Source organism: Pleurodeles waltl, chromosome 6 (assembly GCF_031143425.1).
Source record: "Pleurodeles waltl isolate 20211129_DDA chromosome 6, aPleWal1.hap1.20221129, whole genome shotgun sequence".
NCBI classification, from domain to species: Eukaryota; Metazoa; Chordata; class Amphibia; order Caudata; family Salamandridae; genus Pleurodeles; species Pleurodeles waltl.
In genome coordinates, this window is record NC_090445.1 from 1437361779 (window position 1) to 1437380752 (window position 18974).

General features: G+C 46.4%; 1 protein-coding gene across 1 annotated transcript in view; it reads right to left on the reverse strand.

The window, feature by feature from the left end:
• The window catches only part of ERLIN1 (ER lipid raft associated 1), a 215293-nt gene that overhangs the window by 77118 nt on the left and 119201 nt on the right, over positions 1–18974 (reverse strand). The window contains exon 9 of the mRNA XM_069240832.1: positions 15758–15849. Coding sequence (XP_069096933.1) covers positions 15758–15849 — 92 coding nt within the window. The remainder of the gene's footprint in view (positions 1–15757; positions 15850–18974) is intronic.

Below are 18974 nucleotides of genomic sequence, written 5' to 3' on the forward strand. Positions count from 1 at the left end.
ATCCATCTCGATATCGTTCGTTTAGACGCTGCCTCTCCTGTTCTTAAATGACCATAATTCAGAAACAAATGGTTAGAATGTCTAATCGGTTTTGTTTTGTCCAAATAGAATTTCAGCACTCTTTTCAAGTCTAAAGAATGCAATGCTTTCTCAGCCGGAGTCTCTGGATTGGGAAAGAAAGTCGGTAAAAATATAGTCTGATTGATATGGAATTCGGACACCACCTTCGGAAGGAAAGATGGGTGAGTTCGCAGAACCACTCTATTATCGTGAAAAAACGTGTACGGTTCTCTGCAAGACAGAGCCTGAATTTCGCTGACCCTCCTCGCTGAAGTAATGGCCACCAAAAAAGCCGTCTTCCACGTAAGGTGCTGTAAAGAGGCCTAGGTTCAAAGGGAGGGCCCATAAGTTTTGACAGGACTACATTCAGTTCCCATGGAGGAGAAGGTCTCCGAATGGGAGGAAAAACCTTTTTCAAGCCTTCTAAGAAATCCTTGACTACAGGTATCGTAAAGAAGGATTCCTGAGAAGGCGACTTACGATAAGCTGTAATTGCAGACAAATGTACCTTAATAGATGATACCTGCAGACCAGACTTCGCCAGATGAAGCAAATAGGACAGTATGACATCCTCCTGAGCTCGTATGGGATTTATACCTTGTTGAGAGCACCAGATGTAAAATCTCTTCCACTTAAAAGCGTAAGAACGCCGCGTGGAAGGTCGTTTTGACTCTTTCAAGATGTTCATGCACTCTTGTGAGAGCCCTAGGTGCCCATACTGCAGGAATTCAGGAGCCATGCTGTCAAGCTCAGAGAGGGAAGGTTGGGATGTAGGATTCTGCCTTCCATTCTGCTCAGAAGATCCGGTCTGCACGGCAACCTCCTGTGAGGTTTTTCCGATAAGTTGAGTAGATCCGTGTACCAGAATTGGCGGGCCATTGTGGTGCTATCAGAATCATTCTGGTTCTGGAGTTGTAAAGTTTGTTGATTACTGCCGGTATGAGGGGAATCGGTGGAAAGGCGTAGAGAAATATCCCTGACCAGTTGATCAACAGGGCATTCCCTTGAGATCCCGGACGGCAGAACCTGGATGCGAAGTCTGGGCATTTCTTGTTTACTTCGTCTGCAAAGAGATCCAACTGGGGTCGACCCCATTGACCGAAGATGTCCTCGACGACTTCGACGTGTAGGACCCAGTTGTGCGCGTCTTCTAGATGTCTGCTCAGGAAATCTGCCTCTACGTTTTGCTGACCTGGCAGGTGTACCGCTGTGATAGACATTCCCCTGGCCAGGAGCCAATGCCATATCGTTTGGGACTCTCGAGATAGAGGTAGTGATCTTGTTCCCCCCTGTTTGTTCAGATAATACATTGTGGTTGTATTGTCTGTCTGAATTAGGAGAGATTTCCCATGAACCAATGGAGAGAAAGATTTGAGAGCCAGATGGACCGCTCTGAGCTCCAGTAGATTTATGTGATAGTTCTTTTCCTTGTCGGACCACAGACCCTGAGCTTGGAAGGAACCCAGATGAGCACCCCAACCCTGAAGAGACGCATCCGTTACCAGAGTGTCGGCTGGAATTGTCTGGTGAAACGGAGAACCTATCGACAGGTGAGGTCTGTGCATCCACCATTGTAGTGATTGAAAAGCCACTGCTGGTAGTCGTACTCTGTCCTCCCAGCGACCCGTCTTTTGGCTCCAGTTGTTCTCTAATGCCTCCTGAAGGGGCCTCATGTGTAGCCTGGCGTTCGGGACAATGAAGATGCATGAAGCCATGGAGCCCAGAAGCGATGTCACCTGACGAGCAGTAGGTGCATCGGCTTTTAATAGTTGTTGACACTTCCTGTGGATCGATAAAAGTCGTTCCTCTGAAGGATACACTCTTTGGAGCTCTGTGTTTAGTATAGCTCCCAGGTAGTGGAGGTTTTGTGTTGGAATCAAGGTTGACTTGTTGTGGTTGATTTGAAGACCTAGAGACTCGAAAGTTCTTAGTACAATGTCTCGATGTTTTCTCGCCTGATCCGGAGAGGAAGCCTTCAATAGGCAGTCGTCCAGGTAGGGGTAGACGAATATTTTTTGTCTTCGAAGATGTGCCGCTACCACTGCTACACATTTTGAAAGACTCTGGGTGCAGACTTCAGGCCGAATGGTAGGACTCTGAATTGGTAGTGCTGTGACGCTATTTGGAAACGTAAGAATTTCCGATGTTTGGATGCTCTTGGGATGTGAAAATATGCATCCTGTAGGTCGATGGAGCACATCCAGTCTCCCTGATGCAGTTGCGGAACAATCTGGTGAAGGGCTAGCATCCTGAACTTCTGTTTTCTTATGTACTTGTTCAGGAGCCGTAAGTCCAGAATTGGCCTGAAGATGCCCTGTTGACCCTTTTTCGCCACCAGAAAGTAACGGGAGTACACCCCTTTTCCTCTTTGTGCCGGTGGAACCTTTTCTACAGCTTTCTTTTGTAGGAGTGCAAGAACTTCCTTGCGTAGCAGGCTGAGATGAGAAGGAAAACATCTTGCTGGTGGCAAGTGTGGAGGAGGTTTTTTGAAAAGGAGAGAATAGCCATGTTCGACAATATTGAGCACCCATTTGTCTTTTGTGATGGAGTGCCACTCGTGAAGATGATGCGTAATACTTCCCCCCACCGGAGTGGTGCACAGTGCTGAGGGAAGCAATGCTTCATTGCTTTGTTGGTGTCTTTGCTGTAGACTGTTGAGGTCTACTTGCCCCTCGGTCTCTTGTGGGTCTACGCGCCTGAAACAGGGGACGTCCCTGTCGTTGCTGTGGCCTCTGAGACCAGTGAGGGGTTTGAACCCTCTGCTGGAATGGGCGTCTGTCGTACGGCCTGTACCTCCGCCTGAAGTCTTTCTTACGTTCCAGGCCCACTGCCCTCATAGTGTCCACCTCTGTTTTCATTCGGGTCATCTCTTCATCCGCGTGGGTACCGAACAACGAATTCCCGCTGAATGGGAGGTTTAAAATACGTTGTTGTGCTTCCTGTTTCAGACCAGTGAGCCGTAGCCAGGAAGACCTCCTAGCGCAGATTCCGTGCGCATACCCATGCGCAGCCAAATCCGCCCCGTCCGCCGCCGCGCTGATGACCTGGTTAGATACTAGGCCCCCTTCCTGCAAGATTTCCTGGAAGTCCTGTCTATCTTCCCTGGGCAACTTCTCTGTAAATCTGTGGAGTGAGTCCCACAGAGAGCGGTCATATCTGCCCAGAAGTGCTGAGGCGCTGGAGACCTTCATAGCAGATGCCGCCGTACCGCACATCTTTCTCCCCAGGGAGTCTAGGTGTCTGCTCTCCTTATCCGGGGGGACTGTGGAAGATGATGCCACAGAGTGTGTTTTTCTGGCTGCGGCTAAGATAACAGAGTCCGGTGGCGGATCCTTCCGCAGGAATAAAGGATCTTGCTCCGGAGCTTTGTACTTCTTTTGAATCCTAGCCGGGGCAGACTTGAGAGTGGCTGGAGTCAGAAAGGTGTCCATAGTAGGTTGCAGCAAACCCGGTACTAGTGGCAGCAGTTTTCTCGAGACTGATCTGTGTTGTAGAGTCTCAAAGATAACTGAGGATGAGGTGGCCGGCTCCGGTACCTCAATATTTAGTTTCTGCGCTCCCCTTAAAAGAACCTCATTAAAAGTGGTGATATCATCCACCGGTGAGATCCTAGCAGGTGGAGAATCTGTCAGTGTGGGGGAGTAGCGCCCAACAGACGATCCTGAAGAAGACCAAGAGGGTGATCTTCTGTGTGGTGTTCGCGACCTGGTTCTCCTTCGGGAACGAGACCTGCTACGAGAAGCTGTAGCAGAGTGTGCAGGTCTTGTGGTCGGCTGACGAGGAGCAGAACGAGCCCGTCCTGCTCTAGCTGTAGGCGATGGCGTTCTAGGTAATGAGGCAGTAGGAGAATACATCCTAGAGTATTGGGAATCCGGGGATGCTGCCGGTCTATTCAGGCTCTCTAACCATCTAGGTGATAGGGTGATGGGAGAAACATGCCCCGATGAGCCCGCTCTGGAATGGGATGATGCACTCCGTATAGAGACCACCGGTGAGGGAGCTTTATCCGCTGGCTCTACTGCCTGTGACACAGCTGAAGGTTGTGTCGACGTCGATTGCATCCTCGACGTCGAAAGGTGCGATGGCTCGGCTGTTCTCGACGTCGAAGGTCTTGATGTCGAAAGCCTTGACGTTGAATGTCTCGACGCCGAGCGTCAATCGCGGGATCTGGACCTACTCGCCGTCGTGTGTCTCGACGTTGAGTGGCGAGTGGCCGACGGCGGATGTTCATGCCGTCGTGGTGATTTTGGCGTCTTGTCCTTCGATGCCAAGGGGCGAGACGTTCTCGACGGCGAACGGGAGCGCCGGAGATGGCTCGACGCCGAACGGCGGCCTGCCGTCGACGGAGATGTACCCCTGTGCTGTCCATGCTTCGACGCTTTGTCCCTCGACGTCGGTCTGGTCACCGTCGACGGCGATCTATGCCAGTGAGACGGTGGCAACGATGACGTCGATGGAGAACAAACAGGCACAATCCTACCTGTCGACGTCGATCTGGCCATTCCTTCTGTTGGAGGCCTGGGAAGTGAAGAAGATGCTGACTTTTTCCTCTCCTGAAGCCCATGCAGCCTGATTTTCTCTCTGTCTTTGAGAGTCCTCCTTGACATCTTCTTACAATAATTGCAGGTGTCAGGACAGTGACTCTGTGGCAGGCAGACAATACACAGAGAGTGTGGGTCTGACTGGGCTTTCTTCTTCCCACAAGAAGGACATTTTACAAAAAGAGATGGCATTTTCTGTCAGAAAAGACTGCCAAACTCAGACAAAAGATGTTATCTGTCGAGTAAACAGGAAAAACACTATTTTTAGGGATTTTTCTGAAGAAAAACTCAGAAAAACTGAGAGCTCAATGCTCCAGGATCCTCTCAGAAGAAGCCGGAAAAAAGAACTGACCTAACTGTGAACCAACTGTCACCTTCCCTTCACCCCTGAGGCATGGTGGGATACTGGAGGTGCTCAGGGTCTTAAAGGCACGGTGCCAAAGTTTTTATGGTTCTCCTGTGTTAACCTGCATGCAGCCTATTGGCTAAGAATGCTTCATTGTTTTTCAATGTGGTTTTTTCTATTTTTCTCTGCTATTTACTTCCCTAAGTCCAGTTTTTGGGGCTTAGGTAGATATTTATAATCTATTGTGATTTTATAATATTAAAAAAAAAAAAAAAAAAAAAAAAAAAAACTTACATAGAAATAAAGCATTTTAGCCTATTTATGATAATAGCCTGCATTGCTGTTTTACACATGATAATATGTATGTATTTTATATATATATGCTCCGGGGTCCCCGCACAAGGGCGGGAATATTCAATGTTTATGACTATTGATGAGGATCCCCTGGAAGAGAATCACCTAATCTACATTAATTACCAAAAGCAATCAAAAATATAGTGAATGAAGCGATATGTCTATATTGACAAGCAAAACAGACCAAAATAGAAGCCAAATGATAAAAGGTAAATAAAAAAATTTGCAAAATTGAAACCTCAATTGGGGCTAAATGTCAGCACACCAACAATAATCATGGTGTTTTATAAAATCCCCAATGTCATCAATTGTTATTGAATCCAGAAAAGACCCTACTTTGGCAGAAGAAAAGCAAGGGAACACTCACGTTCCGTTGCCTCAACCATAGCTCTGGCCATGGAGACAGCATCCAGTGCAGTACCAAGTTTGTAGCACCAAGAACCACCTGATCCACAAATGGCAGCTCATAGCAAACTTCCTGTAGCAATCGCAATCTCAATGTGGATGTCTAGTAATGAATACTCATCGAGAACACCAACAGACCAGCATCCAAAGAAGGTATGCGCTGCATGGTAAGACTTCCAAGTGCAAGTTTGAATGGGCACCATAACACTGAAATTTGGGTTTCCACACAATTCAGAAATGGTCTGAATGACAAAGACCAGTTGGACTCCAGTTCTTTCAGGAGTGGTGTTCCGAAATACTGTATCATGCGTTCGCGACACAGTTGGGGCTTGTGGCAGTGCCATTAGTCCTCCTTGTTGAGATGGGGCAGCCATTGTGAAGAAAAAATAACAGCAGCAAAATGCCACCCATGAATGCCAAAGTGACAGGAGTCCCCCCAAAGACACTCGAGCAAATACAGTGTATGGCTGAAGGTATGTCAAACATAGGGAAAAAGGTGCTGACAAAACCAGAAACAACACCTTAAAGAAGTGTATAATCCCAGCAGTGTTAGAGGCATTAAAAATGCGACCTATGAGTACACTGCAATGTCTTGGAAAAGTTGTACTTAAAAGGGATGGCCTTGGTGGGCACAGGTCTGGCGGGCAGATGTAAGCACCATGTGTTTCTGAAAGAAAAGAGCTTTTAGTCAGCTCAGCTTGTCAAAATTTACATTTGAAATAGCAATAGGAGGCCAGCTTTCTGCTACTTTTATCTCACACGGGGGGGGCATTTCCGCAACATGTAACAATTTGGGAGACCAAAACTACATAGGCAATTCCTGCTCACATTCCACAACAGCTGATTTCATTCAGCATCACGTAACTCTCGTTTGAGAGCACCTGGAACACCGGACGAATCAAAGGGACAGGATTCAGAAAACAAGCTAAATTCACATTACATGTTCTGAAAAAGGACAGCTGTTTACAAATCATTGAATGACTTACAGAAGTCTTGCATTCACTACCGCTAAGAAAGACCTCTTTCATGCCATTGAAAGATTGTGAGTAAAAGGTAGCTTCAGCACCTCATGGATGTAACTATCTCCTAGCTTTTCAAATCGGCATACAGGAATGTACTTTAAACACAAGATGAACTGAAGTGTTGAAATAGGAGGATTCCGCCACAGTGAAACTCAGCTTTTCTAACTTTTTGATGTTTAACAGAATGTACGTTGCTTCTTTCTTGGCCATTGTTTGTTGCTGTCGCATCAAATGAAATGCGGCTAACAATACCCTGGAGCTGATGTATTGCCAGAGCAAGTGACCACTTTTCAGAATATATTATGTCCAACCTAACTGCATAATGGACCTATGCTGACTCTGTCCAGGTTGTAAAAATGACATGTCATTTTGCATGATGTCAATTGCAGATGAAACATTGTTAATTTTGTATATGCCATTGGACAAGGTTGTCATTCCATTATCTACAACAGCTAGAGCCTTCTGCAAATTTTCCTGATCTATTTGCCTCAACTAGGCGGCGGCTTCTTTTTGCAAACGTTTACAAATTTAGTTTTATATTGCATTAAAGAAGTGCTTTGTGCATGGTTTTCTAGGACCTTGCAAGTCTGTGTTTTCTGACACAAGACTAAGGTGTTCTTTAATGGATGTTGATGTGGAGGATTCCAACAATAGTTGACATAGTTTGCCCACAATATATGTGATGATATCTGATTGTTGTGATGATATGGAACGAGGGTCAAGTCGGCTGGCTCTAAAACCCCCTGTGGAGATTACAAAATGCACATGGCAACCATTTGTGTCCACTGGCCACAATATCCACCCGTTTGGACCTGAAATTGTCAAATTAAAAGTTAAATTTTGAGCTGCTCTTAAGTGACATTTGAAATCTTTTGCCATGTGTCAAATTTAGTTGGTGACGGAATACTGGCCTCATTTGAATTCCTTAATTTTTGCTAAGTCTAAACAAATTGCTTGTTGTACAGTATCAATCTGGTATCCGTTAACAAGACATTCTGCAATTTCATAGGAGGTAATTCGAAATATTAAGAGTCAGCATTCATAACATCATGCCCTGAAATATATGCAAACTTTTCTATGTAAGTTTTAGAACTCCCTACTGGTGGGGTTGGACAGTGTTCCCATTATGTGTAATTGCAAACATTTCACGGGGTGCTGGCTTTATGAATAAAGTTGTCTCCGTAATGATGGAAACAGAACATTTCCCCATAATTTGCTTTTGTTTGATAAACATCTTCACTTTCAAACACACTATAGCAGTGGTCTCCAAACTTCTTAATGCCGCCCCCCCCCCCCCAGTTGAAAAATAAAATCATTGGGCCCCCCTCAGAATTTTTCACAATTATTTTACAAAGATGGCACTGTTTAAATATGCCTGGACCTATATAAACATTGCAGTTAAGTAATGTTACATTTTTAAAAATGAAATAACATGCTTCTGCTTAAAACAAAGGCCTCTTATCTGTATGATGCTGCTTGTGGCCAGAGTCTGCCCCCCCCCCGGATCACTTGAGGCCCCCCAGTTTGAAGACCTCTGCATATAGAGTATTCAGGTTCTGAAAGTATAGAATTAACTGTTTTCACATCCCAATCACTGTATATCACCCCAGGTGTAATTGTATAATAATTCATAGAAACTTTAAATATATTTGGAATTTGAATCATTTCCATCAGCCCAAATATATCAAATGATACTTTATCCCAAACAATCCCATCAGAAAGTGGTATAGCTGAAATGTTCACTAGGGACAAGTCTCTGCGGACCTTATGTGAGGACAGGTGAGGCTTCAAAACCTCATCCACCAGTTCAACAGCATAGCGTTCAGGAAGATAATGACAATGTAGAAGTAAAAAGAAAACAATGACAAAACCAATCCATAGGAGGAAGGTACGAACAAGTTAACAGTACCCATAGATAACTCAATGGACGAATCAGATAAAGCCAACTGACTAGCTTATGTGCCCTTGATACAGGTACGATTGAAGATGCCGAATAATTTGAAAAAGAATCATTGATTTCGGCAAAATATCCAGAAGCAGTTTGTGCAAACACTGGAGCCAGTGTCAGAGGAAGAGAACTGGCAGATATGTCCCTTTGTGGTTCGTAGTAAACAATTCCATCCGTTTGTGTTAAATTTGAGTAATACTGCTCCGAACTTTGGATATTTCTTGTCAAAGATGTAGAGACTGGTACTAATAAAAGCTCATTTTCCACCCTCCCCAAGCACGGGGGAGTATCATCACTGTTGATTACATTTTGAAGAGGCACATCCTGACTGGCAGTGAGAGGGGTTTGGGAACTGTTCAGGGTTTCTCATGGTCTACTGTGTAGGACTGGCCACATGATGTAGCTTGACATTGTCAATTGGAACAAAGTGGTTTTATTTGTAACCAGGCAGTGTTGGTAAGCTAACAGTTTTCGTACCGTGTATTCCAAGGACTGGAACCGGTGCTCCATATGCAGGGCCAAATTCCTTTTTAACTGCAATCTTTATATGCACTAGATCCCGACCTTTTGAAATCCAGCCGGTAGACAATGATGGTGAATCCCTCATTGCCAAGGTGGCAGCATATGCAGATGAGTTGTCATTACGGACCTGTTATAACTCCTGTAAGACAGTCACATGTTCATTTATGTCAAAAGGTGTGTCCGCCACCACTGCCCCAGGGCCATCAAGATCTGGGACCTACATAGGTATGCCAAATAGAACCTCATATGGGGGGGTGCACTCCCAAGGACCTTCTGGGCAGATTATTTAGTGCTCTCTGGACTACATACAGGTAGTTAAGCCAACTACGCCTAAACCTAATACTCTAGCTGTTAAGAACTGCTTTAAGTCTTGGGTCTTCCACTCCACAACAGTGTTTCCCTTGGGATGATATGGAGATGAGAAATGAAGATTCACCCCCATTGGTGCCATGGTGTCCTAGAGGCAAAGGCAGGGCCCTGGTCTGAATGGAAAGCAGCAACCGCATATGTCCTCATGAAGAAATTAAAATCTTTAATAACAGTTCGAGCATCAGCTGATCGCTGTGGCCATACCCCTAGAAATCTGAAGCAAGAATCAACAGCGACTAAGATGTATTTGTACATATAATCAGGTGTTAGGGGACTACAATGGTCCAGGTACACACATTGTAATGATTTGTTGGAGATTAGGAGTGGTGTCTCCAGTGGGCGTTTTCTGGTGGATTCTTTTATTTGTTGACAGATGTCATAACAAAGGACATACTGTTTGGCCTGTTTCTATAGACATGGCCACCAATAGTGTTTTTGCAATAAAGTAATTTTAGCCGCCACACCTGCATGGGCAGAAGCATCCCCTTCATGCACTACTTTTATTAGGTCTAATCTTTGGTCTTGGTTGTAATCACACGATCACTCACCCCTAGTATTTTTGCAAATTAATCACTTTGGGCACTGAGACTGTAGGAATATTTGGTGGGATATGCTTTTGGCAAGGCCTTGCTGAAGTTTTCACAGCAGCCAGTGTCTCATCATCCAACCTTGTCTTCCAACGAGTAATTGCAGCAACAGAAGCCGTGGCTACTGCTGAATTGTCTGCTTCATTAGCCAAGTTGGTTCCTGCAACATTCCTACATGTTTATGGCCCATTGTATGTACTACATGGATATTTGGTTGATTCTCCTTTAGGTCTGCTATCCTTTCTCTCACAAGAGTCTGTGTTTGATGATGTTCCCTTTTAAATCTCTGAACACATTCTGGTGCCCGTTATCCAGGTAGTCATTAAAAGACTAGAAACAATAGTACAAGTCGCACACGAGTGTCAGAAGGTCAGGAGCCAATGTTCCATTGCTACTAAAAGACCCTTAAGCTCTGTCGATTGTGGGGTGCAGTCCCCTAAGGTCGGTGTGTATGTGTTCTGTAGGTAGAACTTGTCACCCCTCATGAATCCGGTCACACCGCGCAAGTGGTGGAGTACAGATGTTTGGTGCCAACTGCTGGTTGTGCTGAACCATCAGTATATATATATATTATCATTTGATACTGATCAAGAGGCAAAATGTTTGTAGTTGTTGGGTATTCAAGTTCATATTGAAGGAACTCTTGTGTCTGACGTTTTGGATCAAAAATATAAGCAACATCAGTGGCAGTCAGAGAGGTGGCCAATTGGATCCAACATGGATGTAGTGCTTTTGCATTTGGAACGCTGGCTTTTGTTACAGACTCTAAGTCTGGTATTGGGGTCACAACAACAATGCATTTACCCTAGGCTAGAGGTCTCTCTTTTATGACAGCCATCTGTCTAGCAGTCGTAAAGCGTTGCTCAGCTGTTGAATACAGATGTGATTTGTATACTATAGGGACGGTATCACCTTCATCGAATGCTATATAGTTAAACCCAACAGCACCAGCAAATACTCTGATGACCAAGTTTGTTTTGTTATCAGATGTGTAAGTGTTCTTGTAGGAAGTTGGCTCTGTATGCACTATTTCAAAGTAAGGAATAGTATGCACAGAGTCCAAGGGTTCCCCTTAGAGGTAACATAGTGGCAAAAAGAGATAATACTAATGCTCTATTTTGTGGTAGCGTGGTCGAGCAGTAGGCTTATCAAAGGAGTAGTGTTAAGCATTTGTTGTACATACACACAGGCAATAAATGAGGAACATACACTCAGAGACAATTCCAGGCCAATAGGTTTTGTTATAGAAAAATATATTTTCTTAGTTTATTTTAAGAACCACAGGTTCAAATTCTACATGTAATATCTCATTTGAAAGGTATTGCAGGTAAGTACTTTAGGAACTTTGAATAATCACAATAGCATATATACTTTTTACATAAAACACATATAGCTATTTCAAAAGTGGACAGTGCAATTTTCACAGTTCCTAGGGGAGGTAAGTTATTGTTAGTTCTTGCAGGTAAGTAAACCACCTACGGGGTTCAAATTGGGGTCCAAGGTAGCCCACCGTTGAGGGTTCAGAGCAACCCCAAAGTCACCACACCAGCAGCTCAGGGCCGGTCAGGTGCAGAGTTCAAAGTGGTGCCCAAAACGCATAGGCTTCAATGGAGAAGGGGGTGCCCCGGTTCCAGTCTGCCAGCAGGTAAGTACCCGCGTCTTCGGAGGGCAGACCAGGGGGGTTTTGTAGGGCACCGGGGGGGACTCAAGTCCACACAAAAAGTACACCCTCAGAAGCGCGGGGGCGGCCGGGTGCAGTGTGCAAACAAGCGTCGGGTTTTCAATATGTTTCAATGAGAGACCAAGGGGTCTCTTCAGCGATGCAGGCAGGCAAGGGGGGGGCTCCTCGGGGTAGCCACCACCTGGGCAAGGGAGAGGGCCTCCTGGGGGTCACTCCTGCACTGGAGTTCCGATCCTTCAGGTCCTGGGGGCTGCGGGTGCAGGGTCTTTTCCAGGCGTCGGGATTTTGGATTCAGACAGTCGCGGTCAGGGGGAGCCTCGGGATTCCCTCTGCAGGCGTCGCTGTGGGGGCTCAGGGGGAACAACTTTGGTTACTCACAGTCTTGGAGTCGCCTGGGGGTCCTCCCTGTAGCGTTGTTTCTTCACCAGTCGAGTCGGGGTCGCCGGGTGCAGTGTTGCAAGTCTTACGCTTCTGGCGGGGATTGCAGGGGTCTTTAAAGCTGCTCCTCTGGAAACAAAGTTGAAGTCTTTGTTGAACAGGGCCGCTGTTCTCAGGAGTTTCTTGGTCTTTTTAGAGCAGGGCAGTCCTCTGAGGATTCAGAGGTCGCTGGTCCTGGGGAAAGCGTCGCTGGAGCAGTTTTCTTCCGAAGGGGGGGAGACAGGCCGGTAGGGCTGGGGCCAAAGCAGTTGGTGTCTCTGTCTTCTCTGCAGGGTTTTTCAGCTCAGCAGTCCTCTTCTTCTTAAGCTGCAGGAATCTGATTTCCTAGGTTCAGGGGAGCCCCTAAATACAGAATTTAGGGGGGTGTTTAGGTCAGGGAGGGCAGTAGCCAATGGCTACAAGCCCTGAGGGTGGCTACACCCTCTTTGTGCCTCCTCCCAAGGGGAGGGGGTCACATTCCTATCCCTATTGGGGTGTCCTCCATCTGCAAGATGGAGGATTCCTAAAAGTCAGAGTCACTTCAGCTCAGGTTGCCTTAGGGGCTGTCTTGACTGGCCAGTGACTCCTCCTTGTTTTTCTCATTATCTCCTCCGGCCTTGCCGCCAAAAGTGGGGCCGTGGCCGGAGGGGGCGGGCAACTCCACTAGCTGGAATGCCCTGTGTTGCTGGAACAAAGGGGGTGAGCCTTTGAGGCTCACCGCCAGGTGTTACAGCTCCTGCCTGTGGGAGGTGATAGCATCTCCACCCAGTGCAGGCTTTGTTACTAGCCACAGAGTAGCAAAGGCACTCTCCCCATGTGACCAGCAACATGTCTCGAGTGTGGCAGGCTGCTAAAACCAGTCAGCCTACACAGGTAGTTGGTTAAGGTTTCAGGGGGCACCTCTAAGGTGCCCTCTGGGTGTATTTTACAATAAAATGTACACTGGCATCAGTGTGCATTTATTGTGCTGAGAAGTTTGATACCAAACTTCCCAGTTTTCAGTGTAGCCATTATGGTGCTGTGGAGTTCGTGTTTGACAGACTCCCAGACCATATACTCTTATGGCTACCATGCACTTACAATGTCTAAGGTTTGGCTTAGACACTGTAGGGGCACAGTGCTCATGCACTGGTGCCCTCACCTATGGTATAGTGCACCCTGCCTTAGGGCTGTAAGGCCTGCTAGAGGGGTGACTTATCTATACTGCATAGGCAGTGTGAGGTTGGCATGGCACCCTGAGGGGAGTGCCATGTCGACTTACTTGTTTTGTCCTCACCAGCACACACAAGCTGGCAAGCAGTGTGTCTGTGCTGAGTGAGGGGTCCCCAGGGTGGCATAAGATATGCTGCAGCCCTTAGAGACCTTCCCTGGCATCAGGGCCCTTGGTACCAGGGGTACCAGTTACAAGGGACTTACCTGGATGCCAGGGTGTGCCAATTGTGAAAACAAAAGTACAGGTTTAGGGAAAGAACACTGGTGCTGGGGCCTGGTTAGCAGGCCTCAGCACACTTTCAATTCAAAACATGCCATCAGCAAAGGCAAAAAGTCAGGGGGTAACCATGCCAAGGAGGCATTTCCTTACAGTTCTGCTTCAAGCATGTCCCGCTGCAATGCTCTGAGAATGCCAGTGTGTTCAACCGTCCAATATTTACTTGAAAAGTCTAAACATATCAAGTCAAAGCGGTTTTATGCGTTCTGCATAATCTGGAATGTAAGTTCTGTCAAAATTGAAAAAACCCAACAATGATTGTAGCATCTTGATAGTGTTTAGTGGCGTTTAGTGGTTGTAACTGCGCACACTTCTCTAGAAAATAGGGCGCCCGGCTCTTTCCTTCACCTGACAGCTTGCATCCCAAAAACAGGACACTTAGAAAGGCAATTTTTGTTTTCTTGAAATTAAATTTGTAGGTTATTTCAGTGAAACCCACCACAATACAGTCCACCTTTCTTAGGTGTGTGACCAGGTCATCTGTCAAGTAGATGTCATCTGCAGAAGACAACACCTCAGGGTCAATGTCATGTAGTTTTGATGTTACACACGCTGAGAACTACTATGACAGTATTGTATAGTCACTCTTCTGGAGAGGAACCATAAGTGCATTTGCCCAAGACTGTTCTTATACCCTTTGAGAGATGAGAAGATTTCCCTTGCAAGTCTAATGTGCTGAAGGTGGTCAAATCCCCGCTTTTAGGCGCTATATTTGGCAAAATAAACTTTTGGAAATATACAAGGTTGTTTTGTATTTTTGGCACACTAGGTTGTTAATGAGTGCTGTGTGCATTTTGTATAGCGATGGGCTTTTAAAAAAAAATAATGCCAATAGCTTTAACTGCATATGTGAAAAAATGTGTAGCATTTACAAAACTATTAGCAGCTACCACCATGGTGTACGAAATGGGTGGAGGGAATGGAGACATTAAAAAAGAGCACAAAGTAGTGCTGCAAGACTATGGTGGTCATTACGACCCTGGCGGATTACTTCCGCCAGGGCCGCGGGACGCGGTGGCACCGCCGACAGGCCGGCGGTGCCCCGTGGGGCATTCTGACCGCGGCAGCTTAGCCGCGGTCAGAGAAGGGAAACCGGCGGTCTCCCGCCGGTTTCCCGCTGCCCCCAAGGAATCCTCCAAGCCGGCGCAGCTTGCTGCGCCGGCTTGGGGATTCCGACTCCCCCTCCCGCCATCCAGTTCCTGGCGGTTCTCCCGCCGGGAACCGGATGGCGGGAGGGGGAGTCGCGGGGCCCCTGGGGGCCCCTGCAGTGCCCATGCCAATGGCATGGGCACTGCAGGGGCCCCCGTAAGAGGGCCCCGCTTGTATTTCACTGTCTGCATAGCAGACAGTGAAATACGCGACGGGTGCAGTAGCACCCGTCGCACCTTCCCACTCCGCCGGCTCGATTACGAGCCGGCTTCATGGTGGGAAGGTCGTTTTCCCCTGGGCTGGCGGGCGGCCTTTCGGCGGCCGCCCGCCAGCCCAGGGGAAAACTTGGAATACCCTCCGCGGTCTCTGGACCGCGGAGCGGTATTCCTGACGCGCAACATTGACGGGCGGCCTCCGCCGCCCGTCAATGTTGGAATGAGGGCCTATATCCAGGCCGTTATCAAGCCCTATCCGTACTCTAACTAATCTCATGTACTATGACAGTATTGTATAGTCACTCTTCTGGAGAGCAACCATAAGTGCATTTGTTCTGCTACCAGAAAGAAATTATTAGCTTTTTCTCCTTAGTACTCTTTATTATTCCTCGTCACAGGACAATATAAAACAACTGAACTGTTGTTCCGGCTAACACTTAAGTACCAATCAGCGATCTATCTATTCCACTTCATACAAACGTATTCATCAGTACCCTTTTCCACCCAGTGTCACAAAGATAGCACTTACTTGCCCCTTCTTGTCTTAAATTTCAAAGGGTCACACTCCAAAGCCTGCTCTATTAAATTTGCCTTTCCTAAGCAAAGCCCCTAAAAAACCTGCTTCAGAATATTCTCAGTCAAAAAATGATACCTATTAGGGCTCTCTTCTGCTCAGTCTCAGCTTCTTTTTCCACAACTTTCTGTCTCTGGGAGGCAATCAGGAGTTTAGTCTTCTCACCCTCCCTGTAGTGCGGAAAAAAAAGACAATATCAACTGCAGAAATGTCCACAGCTAGCATTGGGCCTAGGGTGTTTTAAGACATGAGATCCATCCCACCCTTCTAAATTATTGTGACCACTTTGATTGCACAAAAACACATCATTGAGCAGTCAGCCAAGACAAAGTTGAGTGTACACCATCCTGCATACTCAAGTAAACAACAGCAATTCTGATGTTAGTGGAGATAATTCCCTCTTTCTAATGGACACTATTTAATCACATATTCCTTACCTTAGAAAGCACCCTAAAGCCAGACTGAATCTGGAATCTTTTACAGCATTATTTCCACACATTGCTAGATGGCAACGTGCAGCTTCATTCAGATCGATAATGCCCTAGAATTGAGGGGGCAGAACTACATTTAAGCGCAACCTCTGTGTGCCACTGTCACTTGATTGCATTTTGCCCTTTCTGCACTCTCAGATGCAGAGTGTGAACAACTCTTGGCACCAGCATGCTGAGTACTAATTTGGGACCTTTTTAGATGTTGAAAGAGGCCACGCCACAAAGCATAGAGGTGGAAGGGCAGTGAGAAACCTGTGGTGAGATAAGAATAGTCACCGGAAAGAGTGTTACTGAAGCAAAGTAACTTGCTCTGTTGATAGATACTTCTAACAGCAGATTGCTCACCTTAGAACAGATAAAGTGCTACCTCTCCAGATGAACTGTCTGTGGGGTGGGCGTAGACCAAAAAAGGACAACACATGCACAGTGCATGTCTCTTAGGTAATGTGTTCACTGACACCCACGTTACAACTCACCAGATGTCTAGGAAACACCCACTGCGCTCCAATGCAGTGGTAGCAGCCTTAGCCCTGATGAAATTATGCTTCATACCTTCACAGTACTGCTTCTTGGACAGTGTGTTGCAGATCTTAATGCAGAGGACCATCAATCTCAACACAGTCCTCTGCTGCACAGTCTTCCATTTCTGTACCCCAGAAACAGTTAATAGTTCACTTGATGGTCCTTGGTACAATGTGAAGGCTTATAACCTTTGGGGGTTCAGCAGACGGAGCCTCTCCTCCTCTTTTGAGGGATGAAGGTGTAAAGAACGCAGCAGGGTTATGAATAACCCACCACGGAATGAAGACACAATTTTTGGTAAGACTGTTGTTTGAGTCCTCAGCTCCAACTTGTACAGGAAAAAGCAGGGGAAGGGCAGTAGACCCCTGCCAAACATTTCCTGCATCAACTCAGAAAGTGCAGAGGTATTCTAGAGAATTGGCTTGTAGACAGAGGCAACCTTCCCAACCACTGCAGCTGTCAATCCATTCCTTTTGGAGGACACATGTCTGACAGGCAGCATGTGGGTAAGCAAAGGCGTTGGTTCTTCAATTCAACTTCCTCCGCTGCAACAACTACTCAAGTTTTCCCTTACTGGCGCCTGCCTAACTGGTGGGCAGCAAGATTTTACATTTCTTCCGATGTTGGTGATCTGTCATATCAGACACATCGATCTGACAAATAATACAAAATGGCTATGCCCTTCCTTTTCTTTGGGCCTCATCCATTATTCCTCCCATATTAGAGCAGATTTCTGACGAGCACCTACCTGTCCATTCTATTACAGGAGGCTTGGCTATTTCTTTCCAAAGGTTCCATTGAGAGAGCTCCAGTCTCAAAAAGAAGACAGGGTTGTTACTCAAGCCATTTCCCCGCTGCAAAGGAGGACAAGAGCCTTATGCCCGTTTTGAACTTCTGGTCTTTGAATATCCCCTGTGGAAAGACTAATTCAAAATGCTCATGATGGCCCAGATCTTGTCTGCTCTGGACCTGGGTGACTTCATGATGGTGTCTGTGGACATGCATGATGTATATTTTCATATACCCATCTTGCAGGCTCACAGACATTATCAGCTGTCCAAGGCAGACCAGGAGCATTTTCAGTTTGCTTTGCTCCCATTCAACCTCTGCAGCCTCCCTTGGTGTGTTTATGAAAGTGATGGCAGAACACTGGTCTGGGATAAGCCCCTCTGTGCCCATTAACTAGGCAAAGATTAGTCACTCGGTGGCAGACAACATCATCACAATGTGCTACTGCAACAAGCAGGGAGGAGTGGGGTCCTGGGCGCCGTCTCAGGAGGTTCTGCTCCTCTAGAGGCGGTTGATGCACCAGGGCATCTTCCCAATTGTGAACCACCGGACAGGGTCCTTAAATGCCACAGTGGACAAACAGCAGACAATTTATGGAAGATCACGAGTGACTTCTACATCCTGAGGTGGCACAGGGCATCTTCTAGCAGTGGGGGCGAGGGGAAACCTTGGCTAGATCGTTCACTGCTCTTGAAAGATTTGCACATTGGAGTTTCTGCAAGGGCACTTGTAAGGAGATGTGTTCCAGCTAGAATGGAACATGAAACTTCTGTAGGCATTCCCACCCTTGCCTCTCCTGTCAAAAATTCTGAAAAATATCAGGACCGACCGGGCCTAACTCATCCTAGTGGCTCCAGATTGAGCCACAAGAGTGTGGTATCTTGACCTTCTGTGTACGAGCATATGTCCTTCGATAAGCCTTCCAATTCAGGAATTAACTCCTCTCTCAGCAACAACGCAGGGTCATTTACCCAAATCTGTGCAATGTACATCCACGTGCCAGATGAAGTGATGTCATTATTGCTGCTACGTACCCTTCAATCAGATGAAATTATGCCAGGCTATGGGAAATATTTGTGACCTTCTACGACTTTTGCAGGACTGACCCTTTACAAGTGAAGATTTCAGACGTCCTTATTGTTTGCTATTTGTTTGGCCCAGCAGGGCCTTGCGGTGGGTGCTATAAAATTTATTTATTAGACCTCTTGACCTTTGCACATTTACTAGAGCAACCATCCCTGTTTGAATCATCTGTCATGATGAGAAATGTGAAAGGTGTGTGTTACAAAGTGACCACTTTGAGTTGTTAAATGTAGTTTTTCCTTTTTTGGGCCTCACCTACTGGTAATCTTACACTCTCTTATTGGAACACTACTATTGAGTGACCAGTTATGTGCTCTGCCCCACTACAATATGTCGAAACTGGATTAAATACTGATTGGCAGACTTAATCTACCTATAAGATCATAGCATACGGTACAGAAGTACACCCA